This window comes from Vidua chalybeata, chromosome 5 (assembly GCF_026979565.1).
Source record: "Vidua chalybeata isolate OUT-0048 chromosome 5, bVidCha1 merged haplotype, whole genome shotgun sequence".
Lineage (NCBI taxonomy): Eukaryota > Metazoa > Chordata > Aves > Passeriformes > Viduidae > Vidua > Vidua chalybeata.
The window spans coordinates 70,859,760-70,880,458 of record NC_071534.1 but is presented as its reverse complement, the minus strand read 5'-3'; the positions used below and the strand labels follow the sequence as shown (position 1 = coordinate 70,880,458).

At 48.8% G+C, this 20,699-nt stretch overlaps 1 protein-coding gene across 3 annotated transcripts in view; it reads right to left on the bottom strand.

Annotated features, from left to right (window-relative positions):
• LOC128788211 (collagen alpha-1(VII) chain-like) overlaps positions 1 to 20,699 on the bottom strand; it is a 108,141-nt gene that overhangs the window by 4,566 nt on the left and 82,876 nt on the right. For all 3 annotated transcript variants that reach the window (XM_053943109.1, XM_053943110.1, XM_053943112.1), the window contains 13 exons: positions 19,681 to 19,752; positions 19,179 to 19,214; positions 14,636 to 14,716; positions 13,373 to 13,426; positions 13,064 to 13,117; positions 10,997 to 11,059; positions 10,506 to 10,568; positions 9,228 to 9,344; positions 5,162 to 5,239; positions 3,895 to 3,948; positions 2,085 to 2,133; positions 1,215 to 1,253; positions 612 to 764 (listed from right to left, as the gene is read on the bottom strand). In XM_053943109.1, coding sequence (XP_053799084.1) covers positions 612 to 764; positions 1,215 to 1,253; positions 2,085 to 2,133; positions 3,895 to 3,948; positions 5,162 to 5,239; positions 9,228 to 9,344; positions 10,506 to 10,568; positions 10,997 to 11,059; positions 13,064 to 13,117; positions 13,373 to 13,426; positions 14,636 to 14,716; positions 19,179 to 19,214; positions 19,681 to 19,752 — 913 coding nt within the window. The remainder of the gene's footprint in view (positions 1 to 611; positions 765 to 1,214; positions 1,254 to 2,084; positions 2,134 to 3,894; positions 3,949 to 5,161; positions 5,240 to 9,227; positions 9,345 to 10,505; positions 10,569 to 10,996; positions 11,060 to 13,063; positions 13,118 to 13,372; positions 13,427 to 14,635; positions 14,717 to 19,178; positions 19,215 to 19,680; positions 19,753 to 20,699) is intronic.

Below are 20,699 nucleotides of genomic sequence, written 5' to 3'. Positions count from 1 at the left end.
CTCTCCCTCCTTTTTAATCCTCTCCTGAAGTTTGGGTTTTGAGCTCCAAGTAGGAGGAATCCTGCCACAAATTACTCCACAATCCCTCAATTTCCCCCTGTCCTGTTTTCCCTCTCTCCCACAAATCCAGATGGAAATCCAAGCCCCGGTGAGGAGATCAGGATAAAACTCGTGGAAAGCATGTTTTCCCATGTTTTTAAGCTGTGGTTTTATCCTTTATCACAACCTTCACGAGGCCCTGGACAGAAATAGTCTGGGATGAATAGTTTGGTCTCAGAGATGCCATTTCTGCCTGGTTGGAAGTTTTACTGGAACTTGCCAAGGATGCGGTGGGAAAAGTGGGAAAAAAATCAGCCTGGAAACGGCTGCCTCCTCCCAGCTTTTTCGAAGGAACCCTTTGGAAGGCTGGGATCACCACTGATCCCAGGAATATTTGGGTTTTCCTCACCTTCCAGGGGCATCGGCTCGTGTCGTGTCAAAGAGCGTGGGAGCCCTCACTGGGAATCCCATCCCTGCCTCATTCCTGCCCAATTCCAGGGAAGAGGATTTATCACGGATTTATCCAGAGCATTCCATGGTTGGAAAGACGGGAAGGAGGAAGCTGAACTCACCTGCAAGGAGTGGAGGTGGCTCCACGAAGGGCTGCACCGCGGTCTTGCCGTGAGTTGTGCCAAGTTTTTCTTCCCAGTTTCCACCATTCCCGGTGTGTTCCCGAGGCTGGGAATACCCTTGGAGCCGCCTGTGGGCTTCAGCCACCTCCAGACCTGCGGATTGAGGGTCACTGAGGATGAATCCGATGCTTTGGGGAGGGCAGATCAGCGCTCCGGGCTCCGTGGACCATTGGATTTGAGGATTCCACGAGTCCTGGAGCTGATCCCGGGGATGGTGGAGCAATCCCGGAATTTTGTGGGCAGGGATTGGGATTTCTGTGGGTTCAGCTTTAAAAACTGGGAGTCAGGAAGGGATTTGATCATGTCCTGGAGGAGAGGGTGAAAACAGGAGACTTCCAGGATTCCCTCTGATCCCTCAGATTCCTCTCAGGAAGACCCATCCCCCTCAAACCAGGATCCAAAAGCTGGTGTTGATCCAACATTTCCTGCTCTGAATCCCAGAAAAAAACCCCCATTTATTCCTAAAAACAACTTTTCACTTGCAGTGTTGGGCTGGTTTGGGGCAAGGAGAAGATAATTTCCTGCAGGAATTCCCAGCCTTACCCTTTTCCATGGACATCCTTCCCAACTCGCCTCCACAACCTGCAGACAGAAGAGACAGGCAAGAGTTTGCTACTTTTTTCCCCAACACAAATAAGATTTTTCAAGGAAATAATTATTTTTATGGATTATTTTTCATCCCCTTTTCCCCCCTTTTCAAGGATCCAAACGCTTCCTAACAACTCCAGTGGTGGTGAACCTAAAAATCTTCCATATCCATAGGGAAAGCTCAGGGAATGGGGCAGGAAGGTTCTGCTGGATCTCAAATAAATGGATTTCTTCAGGGCAAGGAAGGCAAGACCCCAAAAAATTTCAATGCTGAGGCTCTGGGATAAAACCATCCCCAAATTTTTCTTTTTTTTTCTTTTTTTTTTGGTGTTTTTTGGTGGGTGTTGTTGTTTTTTTTTTTGGGGGGGGGTTTGTTTTTGTGGTTTTTTTGGTTTGGTTTTTGTGGGTTTTGTTTGTTTGTTTGTTTGGTGGTTTTGGTTTTGGCTTTTTTTTTTTTTTTTTTTTTCCTGTGGTGCTGGTGGCAGTTATTCCCTGTGGGAGTGGAGAATTGTGTATGCCAAGGAATGCCACAAAAAACTGGGAATTAAAAAGTTCAGTGAGCTCCAAGTGACCCAGCACCTTCCCAATCCACGAGGAAATGGGGGAAAGATTTGCTGACAAAACCAAATGGGAAGAGAGAGAGGGGGAGGTTAAGGGATAAAAATGGAGAGTTTCAGGAGGTCAGGAATCTGCAGGGCCTGGAATTCCACACTCCTGGAGAGGGGCCCCAGCTCCACCTGCTGCTGACGGTGACATTTGGACGCGTGCCGGCAAGGAAATGGCTCCAATTTAGCTGCTGGCAGGGTCGCCACGGGGCCAACTCACCACAAATCCCTCTCATTTCGCTCCTCAGCACTTCCTTCACCTCTTCCTCCTGTGCCAGAGTGGGAAAAACGGAATTTAGGGATGAATTCCGACCCCGGCAGCATCTCCCTGCTTGTCCCACCGAGGTGGAGCCACCTCGTTTGGGGTGTAACGGGAGCGAGTGGAGATTTGTCGTGGGGAGCTCGGTTCAAGATTTGCACCTCATTCCCTCTGGGAATTCCTGGTTTTCCTGCAGCCAGCTCCTCTGGCCACGAGGAATGGCACCCCGACCCCTGCCACCCCTCAAACCTGGGCTGGCTTTCCAAGGGGTGTCCCCACCCTCCTGGCATTGTCCCACCGAGGTGGAGCCACCTCGTTTTGGGTGCAACGAGAGCGGAGATTTGGTGTGACGGGGAGCTCGGTTCAAGATTTGTGGCTCATTCCCTTTGGAAATTCCTGGTTTTCCTGCATCCTCTGGGGAAATGGGAGCCCAACCCATGTCACCCCTCAAACCTTGGCTGGCTTTCCAAGGAGTGGACGATTTTTAAGGTTCCTTCCATCCCAAACCATTCCATGACCCAAATTGGAAGGGATCAATAAAGACCATCGAGTCCAACTCTCTGTTGGAATCCCTGCCTTGGGATTGGATGATTTTTAAGGCCTCTTCCATCCCAAACCATTCCATGACCCAAATTGGAAGGGATCAATAAGGACCATCGAGTCCAACTCTCTGTTGGAATCCCTGCCTCGGGATTGGATGATTTTTAAGGCCTCTTCCATCCCAAACCATTCCGTGTCCCAAACTGGAAGGGTCTTTAAAAAACCTCGTCACCCTCAAACCTGGGCTGGCTTTCCAAGGAGTGTCCCCACCCTCCTGGCATTGTCCCCGAAGCCAAGATCTCCCAAATTTCCCCGAGCTCTGAAAATCCTTGGAGCCACCTGCATCCAAATTATCCTCCAGGACTGCCCCTTGGGAATGGGGCTGTGGAACCACATTTGATCATTTGGAGCTGCACCTCCTCCTGCTTTCTCTGCCTCTTTCCCAGCCAACGCCGTTCCTCACGGAACGAGACCTCCGATCTCATGGATTTGGAGCCCATCCTTCATCCCTGGGACAGCTAACAGCCACTGATCCCATTGGGAATCTTCCCTGTGGGATAATCGATGTCCTGCTGGGCTTCCTGGGGTCATCACTTCTTATCCTTCTTGGGATTCCAAATTTTGGGGCGTTTTCCCCATGTAGGGAGCTAGAATTTTCAGCAGCCCAGATTTAGGAGATCCTTTCCCACAACCCCCCTGCTAAAATTAATCCTGCTTGGAAAATTAATCCACACCCTGGGAAAAATGGAAATATTGCCTTGTGTCAGTCAAGTGGCACAAAATCTGGGATGAAGGGATGTGGAGGGAGCTGGAACAGGAATTTTGTCCAGATCCAGGTGGCTCAACCCCTCCTTCTTCCTCAGGATTTGGCAGCAGCCTTTCCCTAAAGGCTTTGAAAATGGGGCAAATTTCCCTCTCCTGCTTTTCCTTTGGCTTGGATCAGCCCTGGAGCACCGATCCTGTCGGACAACCAGGAGCTGGGAGTCATGGCAAAGATGGGGGAGGGAAAATCTGGCCTGGCGCTTTAGGCTTGGCTTTGTAGAGCCCAGCTCTGCTCCCGCCCCGCTCTGCCGTCCCTGGCTAACACCAACAGCCTCATTTCCCAGATATTCTCGGAGCGGATCCGTTTCTCAGCATTTCCCTCCTCCCCTCGGCCTCTTTAGGGCCGTTTTGGCCAATTTTCTCCATTTTCCCCCCGAAATGGGAAACGATCTTGAGAGAAAGCACTCACGGAAAGGCCCGGATCTCCCTTGGCTCCTTTCTGCCCGGCGGGACCATTTTCCCCCTGTGAAAAACACTTCCATCATTACCAAATCTCTGGAGATTGTCCATGAAATGCTCCGGGAATAAGTGCTCCTTTTAGGGATGATAGCTCGGAAGGGAGGTGGGTAAAAAGCCTCACGTGTTTTCCCATAAATTTTAGGGATATCTGCGAGTGGCTCAGTGGGCCGACAGGAACGGCCTCATCCACGTGTCCATCAGATCGTCCCAGATTTTTTTGGGAGCTCTGCTCCATCCCAACAATATTCGTTAAAAACGGGAGCTGAGAGCCACCGTTCCCAAGCCTTGGCATCCTGATCCTGGGATAATTAACCACTTGATGTCCTGATCACTTGGAATTATCTCTCCGTGGAGAGGTCAAATCTTCCCCCGAAGAGATGGGAAAGGAGGGGAGGAAAGGGGATGGAAAATATCTGGAGGGAAACGAGCTGGGAGATGAAATCCATGGATCAAGTCAGGTTTGTTTTCCAGCTGGAAGAGGTGGATACATGGAGAGGGTCTGGCCTGCACAGAATCTTTGGGAATCAGCTCAAGCAGAAGATTTGGAACTGGAGCTGCAATTCCAGTGCTGGAAAGATGGAAAAACCAGGAGATGTTGAGCTTTGTCAACAAGGGATAAAAAAAACACCCTGACAAATTTTCCGCTCAGAACTGCTGGAAACTGGATTTGTGGATTAAGGGTACTTCAAAATATTAAAGGACGAGGAGCACAAGAAGGATGATCCCAATTAAAGCCGGGAGGATCATTTTTCTCAATCCGTGCTCACTTCCAGAGCCAGGAAAAATCACATTATCCACCAGCAGCACATGGAGTTAAAGCAGGGCCACTCCTGACCCTAAAGTCCCTTGGGACATTGGGGTTTGCAGGGTGTAGGGACTGACCCCAAACAGGCTGGGGCTGGAATCCGAAGCTCTGGTTGGAATTCTCTGCTGAGCATTAATTGTGCATTAATTACCCTGCACTGATCATTGGTTCATTCCTGCTCTGCCTCGGGGATGTGCTGATCCAAAGTTTGATCCCAAAGGAATCTTCCCCCCAGCTGGAGACAGGAATTTGGGCAGCACTGCCCGTGTCCAATGCCTGGAATTTGGGATTCCGATGGCTCTGCTCTTGTTGGGAAATCTGGAGAGCTGAGAAATGAAAGCTGGAAGATCCAAGGTTCATCCAACCCCAGTTTGGAATTTTGGGAACCCCACTGGATCGTTCCCGTACTGACCGCTTCTCCTTTTGGCCCATCCATGCCCGGGGGTCCCTGGAGGCAGAGCTGGGATCTCCCTCTTTTCCCTGGTGGACCCTGGAGAGGAAAAGGAGAGTTCAGTCAGCACTTCCACAGATATCCCACATTTCTTTGGGATTTTCCCCCTAAAACCCAACCTGGGATGGGAATCTGCTCTGGAATTTTTTTCCCTCTCTCCCAACCCCACAAGCCATTCCCAGCGTTTCTCCTTTAATTCCAGGAGAAGCCAAGGAGCGGTGTGGGTGGAAAAAGTGGCACCTCACAGCCTCTCTTTAATCAGTGTCCAAAAAAAAAAGCCATTTATTATCCCAGACAGGCTTTTCTGGGCTCGCTAATAACATCAAAAATTCCAGCCTTTTTAAATATCCATGAGGGAATCTTGTACTTTCAGCTCCCTCCTCCCTCCTGTGATTCCTTTGATTTATTTTTCATGGCAAGGCACAGCCTGGGGAGCAAGAGAAGGAAGAATAATTTTGTTTCCATGGGCTGGAGCAGGATTTAATCCATATTTTATTGCTCTGGAAGGACCTTTTTCCACCTTCCTCCAATAACCACCCTTCAAAATTCCTCTTAAAGATCCCTGTCACACTTCCAGCATGTTTATTCAGGGACTTCAAGCTCTTATTTTTAAGGAAGATGCCGATTTCCAGAGGTATTTTCCAGGTAAAATTCAGCTTCCAAAAGGCAAATTAGCCAGGAGAAAATCCAAGTGTCTTCGGGGAAAAAAAAAAAAAAAAAAAAGAGAAATCTCTGGGAGTTGTTTTAAAGTTGATTTTTTTGATAAAGGAGTTGATTAAGGAGATCTGGTGCCATAAAAAAAAAAAATATTGGGAATTTCCGGATGTGGGTTGAGTTCATTGTTTATTCCTTTCTGCTCTGCATCCCTTTTCTTGCCTTAAATCCCTTTTTTTTTTTTGGGAATTCCATGGGATCACACATTTTTTGTCTTTCTGAAGAGCAGCCTCGTGTTCTGATCAACATCTCCCATTCCAGATATCGATATTGCAGTTTTTAATAACTTAATTAATCAAAACATTATTCTTCATGTGGAATCTGCCAAAATCCTGCCTATATTTGATCCTGACGGAGCTGATGTGGTGTAAAAGTTGTCAATGGACACCAGCTTGGGAAAAAAGTAGGAAAATTCTGCTGGAATGAGGTGGAATAGAGATTTTTTAGTGACCCATCCATGTCAGAATTCCTGCAAAGATCTGTAGGACAAGGAGACCTTGGAGATCCAGGAGAGTGGATCTAATGAGATCCAGACTGACTCAGATTTTCCCAGAAAATGGGGAATTGTCCCAACTTCCATCCTCCAAAATCCAAATTATTGCTGTCGTTGTCAGGAATCAAGCAGGGCTTACGGATAAAATTTGGTTTTCCAGGTTGTTTTATGCCGGCTTTTCTTTGATTCTTGGATCTTCCAGGCAATTTTTGTATTCTTTAATCCAAGCCTGAAACTCTCCCAGCAAAACCACTGAGGGAATTTTCATTTCCAGCCTTTTTTCACTTTGGAAAGTTCTTTATTTCTCAGAGCTGTCTCAAGAAAACTTCCAGGGCAGGGTGATCCTGCTCATCGATGGAATTAACATCTCATTTCCCAGGATTTTTTTTCCCCTACGTTTCTAAAGGTGCCCAGCGTGGCTGGAATGCAAAAATATTCATTAAATTCTGGAGCTGAGAGCCACCGGCTCCTTCCCAAGCCCCGGCATCCTGATCCTGGGATAATTAACCACTTGGTGTCCTGGTCACTTGGAATTATCTCTCTGTGGAGAGGTCAAATCTTCCCCTGAAGAGATGGAAAAGGAGGGGAGGAAAGGGGAGGGGAAATGTCCGGAGGGAAAGGAAGCGGGAGATGGAATCCGTGGATCAAGATCCTGCGGGAAGAGGGAATGTGGGAGAGCTCGGGACAGGGGGGACATGGGGACACAAGGGTGTCCAGGAGTGGATCCCTGTGGGATTTGGGATTCCTGTGGGAGTCAGGATCTGTGGGATTCCTGTGGGAACCAGGATCGATGGGATTCAGGACCTGTGGGATTCCTGTGGGATTCAGGACCTGCTGGGATTCCTGTGGGATTCAGGATCTGTGGGATTCTGGACCTGCTGGGACTCCTGTGGAGTTCAGGGCCTGCTGGGATTCCTATGGGATTTGGGATCTTTGGGATTCAGGACCCGCTGGGATTCCTGTGGGATTCCTGTGGGATTGAGGACCCGCTGGGATTTCTGTGGGATTCAGAACCTGTGGGGTTTGGGACCTGTAGGGATCAGGACCTGCTGGGATTCAGGACCTGTTGGGATTCCTGTGGGATTCAGGACCTGCTGGGATTCAGGACCTGTTTGATTCCTGTGTGATTCAGGATCTGTGAGATTCCTGTGGGATTCCTCTGGGGTCCAGGACCTGTTTGATTCCCGTGGGATTCAGGACCTGTGGGATTCAGGATCTGTGAGATTCCTGTGGGATTAAGGACCTGTTTGACTCCCATGGGATTCAGGATCTGTGAGATTCCTGTGGGATTCCTGTGGGAACCAGGACCTGTTTGATTCCCGTGGGATTCAGGACCTGTGGGATTCAGGATCTGTGAGATTCCTGTGGGATTAAGGACCTGTTTGACTCCCATGGGATTCAGGATCTGTGAGATTCCTGTGGGATTAAGGACCTGTTTGATTCCCATGGGATTCAGGATCTGTGAGATTCCTGTGGGATTCCTGTGGGATTCAGGACCTGTTTGATTCCTGTGTGATTCAGGATCTGTGGGATTCAGGGCCTGCTGGGATTCCTATGGGATTTGGGATCTTTGGGATTCAGGACCCGCTGGGATTCCTGTGGGATTCCTGTGGGATTGAGGACCCGCTGGGATTTCTGTGGGATTCAGAACCTGTGGGGTTTGGGACCTGTAGGAATCAGGACCTGCTGGGATTCCTGTGTGATTCAGGATCTGTTAGATTCCTGTGGGATTCCTGTGGGATTCAGGATCTGTGGGATTCAGGATCTGTGGGATTCAGGACCTGCTGGGATTCCTGTGGGATTCAGGACCTGTGAGATTCAGGACCTGTGAGATTCCTGTGGGATTCAGGACCTGTGGGATTCATGTGGGATTCAGTACCTGTGGGATTCTTGTAGGATTCAGAACCTGTGGAATTCGGGACCTGTGGGATGCCTGTGGGATCCAGGACCTGTTTGATTCCCATGGGATTCAGGATCTGTGAGATTCCTGTGGGAACCAGGACCTACTGGGATTCAGGAACTGTTTGATTCCTGTGGGTTTCAGGATCTGTGAGATTCCTGTGGGATTCCTGTGTGATTCAGGACCTGTGGGATTCAGGACCTGTGGGATTCCTGTGGGTTTCAGGACCTGCTGGGATTCAGGACCTGTTTGATTCCGCTGGGATTCAGGATCTGTGAGATTCCTGTGGGATTCCTGTGGGATTCAGGACCTGTGGGATTCCTGTGGGATTCAGGATCTGTGAGATTCCAGACCTGTGGATTCCTGTGGGATGCAGGATCTGTGGGATTCAGGATCTGTGAGATTCAGGACCTGTGGGATTCAGGACCTACTGGGATGCCTGTGGGATTCAGGATCTGTGTGATTCAGGACCTGTGGGATTCCTGTGGGATTCAGGATCTGTGGGATTCAGGACCTACTGGGATTCCTGTGGGATTCAGGATCTGTGTGATTCAGGACCTACTGGGATGCCTGTGGGATTCAGGATCTGTGGGATTCAGGATCTACCAGGATTCCTGTGGGATTCAGGATCTGTGGGATTCAGGACCTACTGGGATTCCTGTGGGATTCAGGATCTGTGGGATTCAGGATCTACCAGGATTCCTGTGGGATTCAGGATCTGTGGGATTCAGGACCTACTGGGATGCCTGTGGGATTCAGGATCTGTGGGATTCAGGATCTACCGGGATTCCTGTGGGATTCAGGATCTGTGGGATTCAGGATCTGTGAGATTCAGGACCTGTGAGATTCCTGTGGGATTCAGGACCTACTGGCATTCCTGTGGGATTCGGGATCTGTGGGATTCAGGACCTGCTGCTCACCTGTGGGCCTGGCTCGCCCTGTGGCCCTCGAGGTCCAGCTGCTCCGGCCCCTCCAGGCTTCCCAGGCCATCCCGCTTGTCCCTTGAATCCTCCCAGTCCAGGAACTCCCTTGGCTCCCTGGGAATCACAGGGGTTTTTAGGGATGGGGCAGCCAAACCTCATCCAAACACTTCCACGGAATTGGGAATACGGGAACACCTCCCACATTCCTTTGGTGTGGGAGCTTTGCTCTCCACCTTTCCTAGTCCAGAAGGTGATTGGTGACTTGGATTTTTCCATCCAACTATTCCCAAGAATTCCGAAATTCCCAGCTCACCTAAACGGAACCCTTTCATTTGTAACCCTGGGAAAAACGAGGAAAGAGGAAGATCCCAAACCTATAAATTTCATCTTCACCACTGAGCTTTCTCCCAGAGCTGCTGGAACAGAACATATTCCCATGAAACCCAGCAGAAGGAAAAATCAGTGGTGGGAAACAAGTCTGTGGGAGAGGAGAAGGCCAGGAGAGGAAGGGAATGAGAATTCCCTGGGAATGATCTCCAAGCCACCAACCAGAGACTTCAGGAGGTGTTTGACCATCAGGGAGTGGGGAACAGATTTGTTACCAATAAAACCCTTTAAGATCCCAAATCCATTGGAGACTGGAATGCAGGAAGGGTCTGAGGGTGGAAAATGCCAAGAGATTTGATGGAGGCTGCTGAGATTTCGGGTTTTTTTTCCTTAAAAATCTACTGTTTTAGCAGAAATCCCAAGTTTTTCCCCCAGATAGCAGAGCACAGATTTACGTGTTTTTTTTTTTTTTTTTTTTTTTTGACGAATAAATCAGGAAATTAAGGAATGCCGAGGAGGAAGGTTGGTGGGGAGTGATCCAGGTGGGAATTCCTCAAGGGGATGAGAGCAGAACTTGGGATCAGCTTGGAGACCTTTCCCATTTCCCATGCCACAGCCTGAGCCACTTCTCCTACCCCAGAGCATCCCAGGGATTTACCCTGGGAATGGTGGTGGAATAACTCTGCCAGTGACTCCCAGCCCCCCTGGATGGCTTCTCCTCACACTAAACTGCCTCCTCCTGGGATTTCATCCATGGACAGAGGGGAATTTAAGGAGACCTCTCTCTCCTGCCCTTTCCCAACTGCATTCCCAACCCTAACGTTCCAGCCAGTTGACATTTCCCCTCTGGAAAGGGCACCAGTGATGTGGAAAATGTTAAATTTTGTTAACTCCACCTGATGGATGTGGGATTTATTCCTTGGAAATGGCAGCGTGCTCAGCACCAACCTTTTCTCCTTTCTCCCCAGGAATTCCCGAGGCGCCGTCGTTCCCTGAGGCTCCTGGTTCGCCCTGGAAGGAGCCAAGGTAAAATCATGGCTAACGTGGGCTTGGAAAAGCTGGGATTTTGGGAATTAACTGGTTTTTGCTTGGATTAGGGTTATTTACTGAGTGTCACCTCAGTCTGCACACTGGTGGTATTCCAGGAGAGGGGAAAATTCCCATAAAAATGGAAAAGAGCCTGTGGAGCATCACAATTGGGATAGATGAACTCAGTTGAGGAGGTGAGTAAAGATCCCAATCCCAATATCCAAGAATCCTCACCCAATCCATGCTGATTTATGGGAACAGATCCAGGAAAACCCAATTTATGCCCTCTGGAAGAAACTAGCGTTTTCGAGAGGGGGATTTGGGAAATCTTCTGGGAAAACTCTTGAGGGATGACCTTTAATGTCCCTTCCCAAACCATTCCATGATTCTGTGATGGTTCAGAGCCTCACCTTTGGTCCATGCTGTCCATTCAATCCTGGAATTCCCGGTTTTCCAGGACTGCCAACTTCTCCCTGTGGATGGAAAAGCAGTGGAGGGGCTGTGAGGACAAAGAACCCCCAAAACAGTGGGAAAAACTCTGGAAAAGCAAGGAAAGGGATAATCCAGGGATGACACTCAGAGATAAAGTCTCACCTCAGCCTGGAAATTTCAGATCACTAAAATTTAGCTATTAACGAATAAGACAAATTAACAAACTAACACTAATTTAACTCATCTAACCAAGACAATTTTGGGAATCCTCACAACTGGGGATTATCCCAACTCCAAGCTCGCCTGGAGGAAAGCAGGTGGGGAATTCCCTAGATAAAAAAATTCCCTTACGAAATGGAGCGGGGCCGATGAACCCAAATGTTAGTAACGACAATAATAAAAACAATATTAATTTCAGAATTTATTGTAACCACAACAATAACAACAACATTGCCTCTGTCACCAGCAGCTCCAGCTTCTCTTATCAAGCTCCCCAAACCCTCCACAAAAAGCCCATTAAGGCTCATTAACGTTGTTTACTGATAAGGGACTAATGGTGCTGATAAGAGCCCGGCACCAATTTAGATCTGAGCCCAGGCCGTTGCTAAGCCACGGACCAGGAGGGATTTGGGCAGGGTTTAGTTTAGTTTTTAACCCCAGATTATCCTGAAATTCCCCACAAGCCTTAAAGCTTCCCAATCCATGATTCCCTGCTCTTTGTAGGCCTTCCAGGAGGGATTTTCCTACAGAAATGGGGTGGATTCCTCAGGATTCCGAGCCACAGACCAGGAGGGATTTGGGCAGGGTTTAATTTAGTTTTTAACCCCAGATTATCCTGAAATTCCCCACAAGCCTTAAAGCTTCCCAATCCATGATTCCCTGCTCTTTGTCGGCCTTCCAGGAGGGATTTTCCCACAGAAATGGGGTGGATTCCTCAGGATTCTGAGCCATGGATCAGGAGGGATTTGGGCTGGGTTTAGTTTAGTTTTTAACCCCAGATTATCCCGAAGTTCCCCACAAGTCTTAAAGCTTCCCAATCCGTGATTCCCTGCTCTTCATAGGCCTTCCAGGAGGGATTTTCCCACAGAAATGGGGTGGATTCCTCAGGATTCCGAGCCACGGACCAGGAGGGATTTGGGCAGGGTTTAATTTAGTTTTTAACCCCAGATTATCCTGAAATTCCCCACAAGCCTTAAAGCTTCCCAATCCATGATTCCCTGCTCTTTGTAGGCCTTCCAGGAGGGATTTTCCTACAGAAATGGGGTGGATTCCTCAGGATTCCGAGCCACGGACCAGGAGGGATTTGGGCAGGGTTTAGTTTAGTTTTTAACCCCAGATTATCCTGAAATTCCCCACAAGCCTTAAATCTTCCCAATCCATGATTCCCTGCTCTTTGTAGGCCTTCCAGGAGGGATTTTCCTACAGAAATGGGGTGGATTCCTCAGGATTCCGAGCCACGGACCAGGAGGGATTTGGGCAGGGTTTAATTTAGTTTTTAACCCCAGATTATCCTGAAATTCCCCACAAGCCTTAAAGCTTCCCAATCCATGATTCCCTGCTCTTTGTAGGCCTTCCAGGAGGGATTTTCCTACAGAAATGGGGTGGATTCCTCAGGATTCCGAGCCACGGACCAGGAGGGATTTGGGCAGGGTTTAGTTTAGTTTTTAACCCCAGATTATCCTGAAATTCCCCACAAGCCTTAAATCTTCCCAATCCATGATTCCCTGCTCTTTGTAGGCCTTCCAGGAGGGATTTTCCTACAGAAATGGGGTGGATTCCTCAGGATTCCGAGCCACAGACCAGGAGGGATTTGGGCAGGGTTTAGTTTAGTTTTTAACCCCAGATTATCCTGAAATTCCCCACAAGCCTTAAAGCTTCCCAATCCATGATTCCCTGCTCTTTGTAGGCCTTCCAGGAGGGTTTTTCCCACAGAAATGGGGTGGATTCCCTCAGGATTCCATGCATGAAGCTCTCCTGGGAATGAGTGGGAAACAATTTTGGGAATGGGGCAGCTGGAGCAGGGTGGAAATCTGGGCTTGGCTCACCTTGGCGCCTTTGGTTCCGGGAGCGCCGATCCGGCCTGGAAGCCCTCGCAAGCCCTGGGAATAAAGGAGAACACAGGGAATGAGGGCAGAGGAGGAATTCTGGGGGTGCTGGAAGCTCCTTCCCCATCTCTGCTGGTCCCAGCTTTTATTTCCCAGGATCAGGGAGTGGTTGAGGTTGGAAGGAGCTCTGGAGAACGTTTCTCCAACTCCCAATCCAAGCAGTGCCACCCAAAGCTGTTCCACCACGTTCCCAAGGATTTTGGGCATCTCCAAGGATGGAGATTTCCCAGGATCCCATCCATGTCCTACCTTTGTCCCTTTCTGCCCGGTGTCACCAGTGGTCCCAGGGTCACCTTTCCCTCCCTACATGGAAAAAAAAAAAGGACAAAGGAGATGAATGTTCAGGAATAACGGGACAAAATCCCAACCACGTGCTGGAAGTTTCTTTGGGAGCCTCCCTGTCATGAGGGAGCTGATCCCAGGAAATCCATGAGGGATTTAGTGGAAGATTCTTTGGTTTCCTGCTCTCCATCAGGCCGAGAGGGACTTGGGATGTGAAGGGAATTGAAATTTGGGTGTTGGTAAGAAACAGAGGGAAACTCAGGCTGGGAAACGCGGGATAAGTAAGAAATTTTGGGATATGGACATGCTGGGAACTGGAGGAGGACAACTCCTGAAAAGCAGGCCAGGATGTGCATTGGAGACTTTTCCAGGATTTGGGAAAGACCCTGAGGCCTTTAAGGGGGTGGGAAGGGAAAGGAATGTGGGATCTGGGAAGGAGCAGAGAGGAATGTGGGATCAGGAAAGCACAGACAGGAATGTGGGATTTGGGAAGGAGCAGACAGGAATGTGGGATCGAGCAGATAGGAATGTGGGATCTGGGAAGGAGCAGACAGGAATGTGGGATCCAGGAAGGAACAGAGAGGAATGTGGGATCTGGGAAGGCACAAACAGGAATGTGGGATTGAGCAGACAGGAATGTGGGATCTGGGAAGCACAAACAGGAATGTGGGATTGAGCAGACAGGAATGTGGGATTTGGGAAGGAGCAGACAGGAATGTGGGATCCAGGAAGGAGCAGACAGGAATGTGGGATCAGGAAAGCACAAACAGGAATGTGAGATCTGGGAAGGAGCAGACAGGAATGTGGGATCAGGAAAGCACAAACAGGAATGTGAGATCTGGGAAGGAGCAGACAGGAATGTGGGATCAGGAAAGCACAAACAGGAATGTGAGATCTGGGAAGGAGCAGACAGGAATGTGGGATTGAGCGGCCAGGAATGTGGGATCTGGGAAGGCACAGACAGGAATGTGGGATCTGGGAAGGAGCAGACAGGAATGTGGGATCAGGAAAGCACAGACAGGGATGTGGGATCTGGGAAGGAGCAGACAGGGATGTGGGATCAGGAAAGCACAGACAGGAAATGTGGGATCCAGGAAGGAGCAGAGAGGAATGTGGGATCAGGAAAGCACAGACAGGAATGTGAGATCTGGGAAGGAGCAGACAGGAATGTGGGATCTGGGAAGGAGCAGAGCCTTTTCCAAACAATCCGTGTCCTCTCCTGCCACTCACCGGCTTCCCCTTCTGTCCCTGAAGGCCTCTGTCACCTTTGGCTCCCTTGATCCCGTTCTTCCCATCGAGTCCTGCTGCACCCTGCCAGAAAATTGGGAAAAATTCATTCCAGAGCCCATTTTTCACAGGGAAGGGGGATGAGGACAGTGCAGGATGGAATCCCAGCTGTAGGATCCCTCAATCCGAGGGCAGAAGCTCCCCCAGGAACAGCCCCAAGGTCTGAGGTTGGGATTTAGCTCCCATCCCTCACCCCAATTCCATGGATTGTAAATCCCTGGCAAATGAAACCTGGGAGGGGATGAATTCGTAATTCCAGCTGGGGAAATTGTGGCAGCAAAAGGGTCATTCCAGGCAAGGAGACTTGGATGGGGTTGGGAATGGGAACAGGGATTTAGGGAATGTGTGACCCGTGGGGCTGCAGGTTTTTTATCCCATTTTGGAATTTTTTTGGCTTCTGGAGCCACATCCAGCACTGGGAGCTCATTTCATGGAGTCTCCCGTTGTTGTGGTAGCAAATAAAGCTGCTAAAAATCCTCTTCTATTTTTATTTTTAAATTTAATTTTTTTTTCCCCAAGGTTGTTGCAGTCTCCTCATCCATCCTGGCCAATTTTTATGGCATTTTCCAGCAGCTGGATGTGAAGGAAATATTGGATTTATCCCCACTTGAGCCCCTCTCAGGGGAGAATGAATTGGCTGCTTGAGGAAATCAGGAGCTGAACAAGTGGAATTCTCTGCTTGGAATTTGTTTGCTGTGGTTGTTGGAAGGAAACAAATTCATTAAGATAAAAAAAAAATCAGATTTGTCTGCTGGGGACGCCCTGGATCAGGGAAAATCCATGCTCCTCCATATTCCAGGCACTATCAGGCACAGATATCTCTTTATTGTAACTATTTATTGACACAATCAATAGGAAATTCCATCTGGGGACGTAAATAAACCATAAAACCCCGGGAAAATGGGAATATTTCTGTTTGTTGGGCCAGATTGGAGGGTAATAAACCATTTGTGTGATGGTTAAATCCCACAAATCCGGGATACCTTCAAGTGCCTGGAGTTTTGAAGGAGCTGGGAGCTGGGATCAGACCAGGAATGGGTCAAAAAGCTTCTTTTGGTGCACTAAAAAACCTGACATTAATTAGAGTTCTCCTAATCAGCTTTAATATTTCTCTTAATTATCCCAAATATCTCCAGTGCCAGGTTTTCCATGTTTTCCTGTCCAACTCACCTTCCTGCTTTCCATGAGATCCTTCTCGTCCTGAGAGAATCCCAGATGGTTTTAGGAAAAGTTAAGCTCACTTAAGGATATGCTGAAGGAAAGCTGGGTCTAAGCCTGGCCTACTTAGTCCAGGCAACATAAATAAGATTTAGAGCTGGGTTTTATCTCTCCATAAGTGGTTTCCTGCTTATCCTGGGCTGCAGAGATTTTGGAATATGGATTGGAATGTTTAAAATCATCAGGATGTGCTGGAAAACTGAGTCTAAGCCTGGCCTACTTAGTCCAGGCAACATAAATAAGATTTAGAGCTGGGTTTTATCTCTCCATAAGTGGTTTCCTGCTTATCCTGGGCTGGAGAGATTTTGGAATATGGATTGGAAGGCTTAAAATCAGGATTGGACACGGCCTGAAAGGGAATAAGGTCATGGAGGTGATGCTTTCCCAGGACAGGGAAAAGATGGGACAGGAGGAATTAAAAGAGGAAAAAAAAAAAGGGGAAAAAAAAAAAAAAAGAAGAAAATGCAAAGAAGCCAAATGGAAATTTGTTCCCTCGGATTTCCATCCCGGTGTCGTGCCAGGGAAGTCAAGGCTGGACAATAAATGGGAGTAAATTAAAATTTAAATGGCAATTTAAAGGCAATTACTGTGGGAATACTGGAAACGGCTCCGGCTCTTTGGATTTGGGATTAAAACATTGCTGGAATTGAACTGCCAACGCTCCGGGTCCACGCAGAGAGGCTGAGTCACCAACCCTGTGACGCAGAGAAACCTCGGATCCTCCGCTTCCAGGCAAAAATTCCCGCGGAGCTCCGGGCTGGAGGCAGGGAGGAGCTGGGAATGAGCAGGGACACCCTGGGAAAGGCTGGAATCCATCGGGACGCTCCTCTGAAAGGATGGAGCCGTTTGAAGGCACACATCAAAAGGAGGATGAATTCCCAAACTTCCCCTAAAAGGTTTTCCACCTCCTGGGCTCCCGCTCCTCAGTATTTGATGGGATGATGCAAATGGAATCTCCACCTCGGAGCTCCAGCCGTGGTTTTAGCCCTTCCCTGTTGTTGGGCTCTGGGCAGGATTGTTTGCTGCAGTTTTGAGCTCCTTTCCCCCCCACCGAAAAAAATTTGGTGTTTGGGGTGGGAATTGCCCGGTTTAGTGGAAAATTCCCCTTGGCGGGGGGTTTGGAAGGAGAGGATCTGGAAGGGAATGCTCCAAACTTCAGCGTTTTAGGATTCTGTGCGATCCCAGTTTTCCTGGGAAACTTAATATCCATCATAAACTCAAATTCCTGCTTATAAACCATTCCCACTCCTGCTGAGCTCCGAGTCTGGTGGCCCTCCAGACTCCAGGGATTCAGAATCCCCGGAAAACCAAAACAGGGAGCAAGAAATGAGAGAAAAGAGCATTAAAAATCAGAGTTTTGGGGAGAATAACGGGTTAACCCGTCGTTATTTTAATGCACAATCACAGGGAATAAAGGAGAGGAGCTGGAAGCTTGAGCCCATGATCCAAATGACGAGTTAATGGGAATAAAAAGCAGCAATTGGAACATCAAAGAGGGAAGAGAGGCAGGAACGGCAAAATAAAAAGGGAGCAGAGCTTTTAGAAAAGAGGGGAAAGGAGGAGGAGGAGGCGCCTGGAATATCAAAACTGGACCCGTGTGTGAAGTCAAGTGGATCCATTGAAATTTTCCGAGGAATAATTGCAGGGAGAAGACACAAATGCTGTCAGCTCGGTTGGGAACTTCCATGGATCAGAAAATCGGGAGAGTAAATGGATGAGGGCGCCGAAATCACTGCCAGGGAATTCAGCAGGAGCAGCAATTGTTGGCAATTTATGGGAATAAAAAAGATGGGATTAGAGGGAAATGAAGGAAAATGAGGAGCATGAGGCTTTGCCTGGAAGATTTGGCGTTGGATCCAGGCAGGATGGGAGTTCTGTCCTCGGGAAAAGGAGGAATGAGGATTTGGGGAATGATGGACAGCTCAAGAATAACTCAGGGAAGGAATAATCAAAGTGGGAGAGCTTAGGAAATGAAGTGGGAGCTTAATTCCCATCAGGATCCTCCCTCAGGTGCCTGAATGGATGGGAATGATGGGTGAGAATTCCCTAAATCTTCCAATAAAACCAGTGGGAAGTGAACCTGGCAGAGGTAGCCCCAGGTGGGATGAATTCCAGAATTTATCCTGGGTCTTCCAGCAGCGTCCCAGCTCGGATCTGGCTTTCACAATTTTGGGAATGTGGTGAGGGATCAAATCCCAGCTTTGCCCTGCACCAGCAGAATCCCAGGATCTTTCCAAAAGGAAGATTCCTTTGCTTTGCTCCGATGGTGGATGGCAGGTCACCACTCTGTGGGAGTTATTATCCCCTAAAATCCAGGGAAAACCAGGATGCTGGGATCCCTTTGCACTCAGCAAACTTTGCTCTATTCCTGGATGGATTCACCCCATGGATTCAGGGGTTCCCTACAAAACAATCCCATAATTATCCTCAATCCAACACCTAGCAGTGCTGATCCCAGGTCTTGCAGCACGTTCCGGCCTCGAGGCTTTGGCCAAGTGCTCAGAAAATTATTTACAATTATTATTAATAATAATAATAATAATAATAAGATAACTAATTGGATGAGGGCCTTTTCCTCAGGGAGCAATTCCCACTCGGGATCCCAGGCCTGTCAATAATTCCGTGGCTGTGACCAGGAAGCAACGGGGACTTATTTCTTTGGACAACCTTGGAAATTTGGAGTTTGGGCCCTTAATTTAAGAGCTGGACTCGATGACCCTGGTGGGTCCTTCCCAACTCCAAATGTTCCATGATTCCACGATTCTGAGAGTCTTTGGAGCTTGGAGACTTTTCCACTTGGGGTGAATACACCAAAGGCATTAAAAACATTAAATAAATGTGTTTTTCTTGTGTTCCTTAATGCAAAATCATGGAATCACGGAATGGTTTGGGTGGGAAGGGACCTCAAAGCCCATCCAGTTCCAATCCCAAGGGCAGGGACACCTTCCACTATCCCAGGCTGCTCCAAGCCCCTTCCAACCTGGCCGTGGACACTTACAGGGATGGGGCATCCATCATTTTCTGGGAATTCTGTGCCAGGGCATCCGGAACCTCACAGAGAGGAATTTCTTCCACAGGCCATAACCCCAAACCTCTGGCTGTGATCCCTGATATCCAAGCTGGTTTTCCAGCAAAACCTCTTGGAACACGGACTTCGGGGAGCAGCTCCGAGTTCCCATGGCCTCTTCCCACCCTTTCCCAAATTCCTGGCCTGGGAGAGGACCAGGGCCCAGAGTTTGGGAAGACAGGGAAACGTTTCCTGACTCACAGAAGATCCCGGCGAGCTCGGTTCTCCTGGCTCCCCCTGCAAGGAAAGCGGGGATGAGTTACCCTGGGGAAGAGCTGAGATCCCTCTGGAAACAGGGAATGCTGTAGGAATTCTGGAAAAGGGACAAGGAGAGCTTTGAGGAGCTCCTTACAGCAGCAGCTGGAAGGACAGTGGGATATCCCAAATATCCCAGCTGGAAAACACTGGATTGCACCGGCTCTAAACGGAGCTTGGAGAACATCTCTCACCTCCCTCCTGGAATATTGACATTCCAGCAACTCCTTAGTGACCATTCCAGCCTGGAAAACCCCCCAGAGCGCTCTGCTCCTTTAAAATCCTCAGGATTTTCCTGGAAAAGTGCAGCTGCTCCTGCTTTTCCAGAGCTTCAATCATTCCAATCAGCAATTTTGGGGAGGGAATGAGGGATTATATCCCATGGGAAAACCGGGATGGGATTTTCCACCTCAGTCCTGGCAGGAGATGCCTCAAGTGTGGAGCTCACCTTCTGTCCCACGGGTCCTCTGCTCCCGAAAAGTCCCATCATTCCCTTGGATCCAGCTTCTCCTTTGATTCCCTAAAATGTTAAAATCCCTGTTAAATACATTGTGAGCACCTACTCTCTGGAATTTATCCATGGAAAAACCCATGGAGATAACGAAGATGACCAAAAGCACCATTTCCATATCAAAATTCCATCCCAGGGGTCGGGAAGAAAGCCACCAGTGCCAGGACTTGGCAGGAACCTCTGGGAATTGTTACGGAAAAGATTCCTTGCCCAGTGGTGGGGATTGAAGGAGAAGAGGCAGGAAGGGGGTTTGGATCCTCGGGATGAGCCGTATCTCTGCCAAAAATCCAGGAGAAGTCCCTGCTGGGCTCACTGGGGCTGGAGATTCCACTCTCCAAAGTCATCCAGATATTTATCCGAGAGGAGATGTTTGTGTGTTATTTTATGGATAATTTTTCATGGATTATTTTTTTCTGGATTATTTTAATGGGTTATTTTTTATGGATTAATTTTTATGGCGGATTTTTCATCAGAGTCCAACTGGACACGTGAAATACATGGAATTTTATCCGACTTTAAAAAACACATGGGAGAATCTCCAAGAGTTTCCTTCACTTTGGGGACGTGAGCAGCGGGATCAGAAAAGGGCAGGATCTGCCTCTTCCCAAGGGACGTGCCCACCTTGGATCAGGCAATTCCCACCCGGACTACACCGGGATCCAGCTTCCCGTGGGAAATAACAGGAGCTGGATGTGTCACGGTTGCTGTGGGAACTTCAATTTATTCAGTCCTGGGTCAGGCTTGTGAGGCCAAATCCATTTCCGTGAGATGGAAATTGGGATGAGTAGCACACGGAGACGGGAGCTGTGACTCAGCTGGGAGTGGGAGAATTCCATGATTCCTCCCAGGAAAACACGGCTGGGCTGGGACCTAGGATGAGCTCCTGGGGAGCAGAGGGAGAGGGAGGAGCTCTGCCACCTCCCAGGGGACACAACAGGGACTCAGGAGCCATCCAA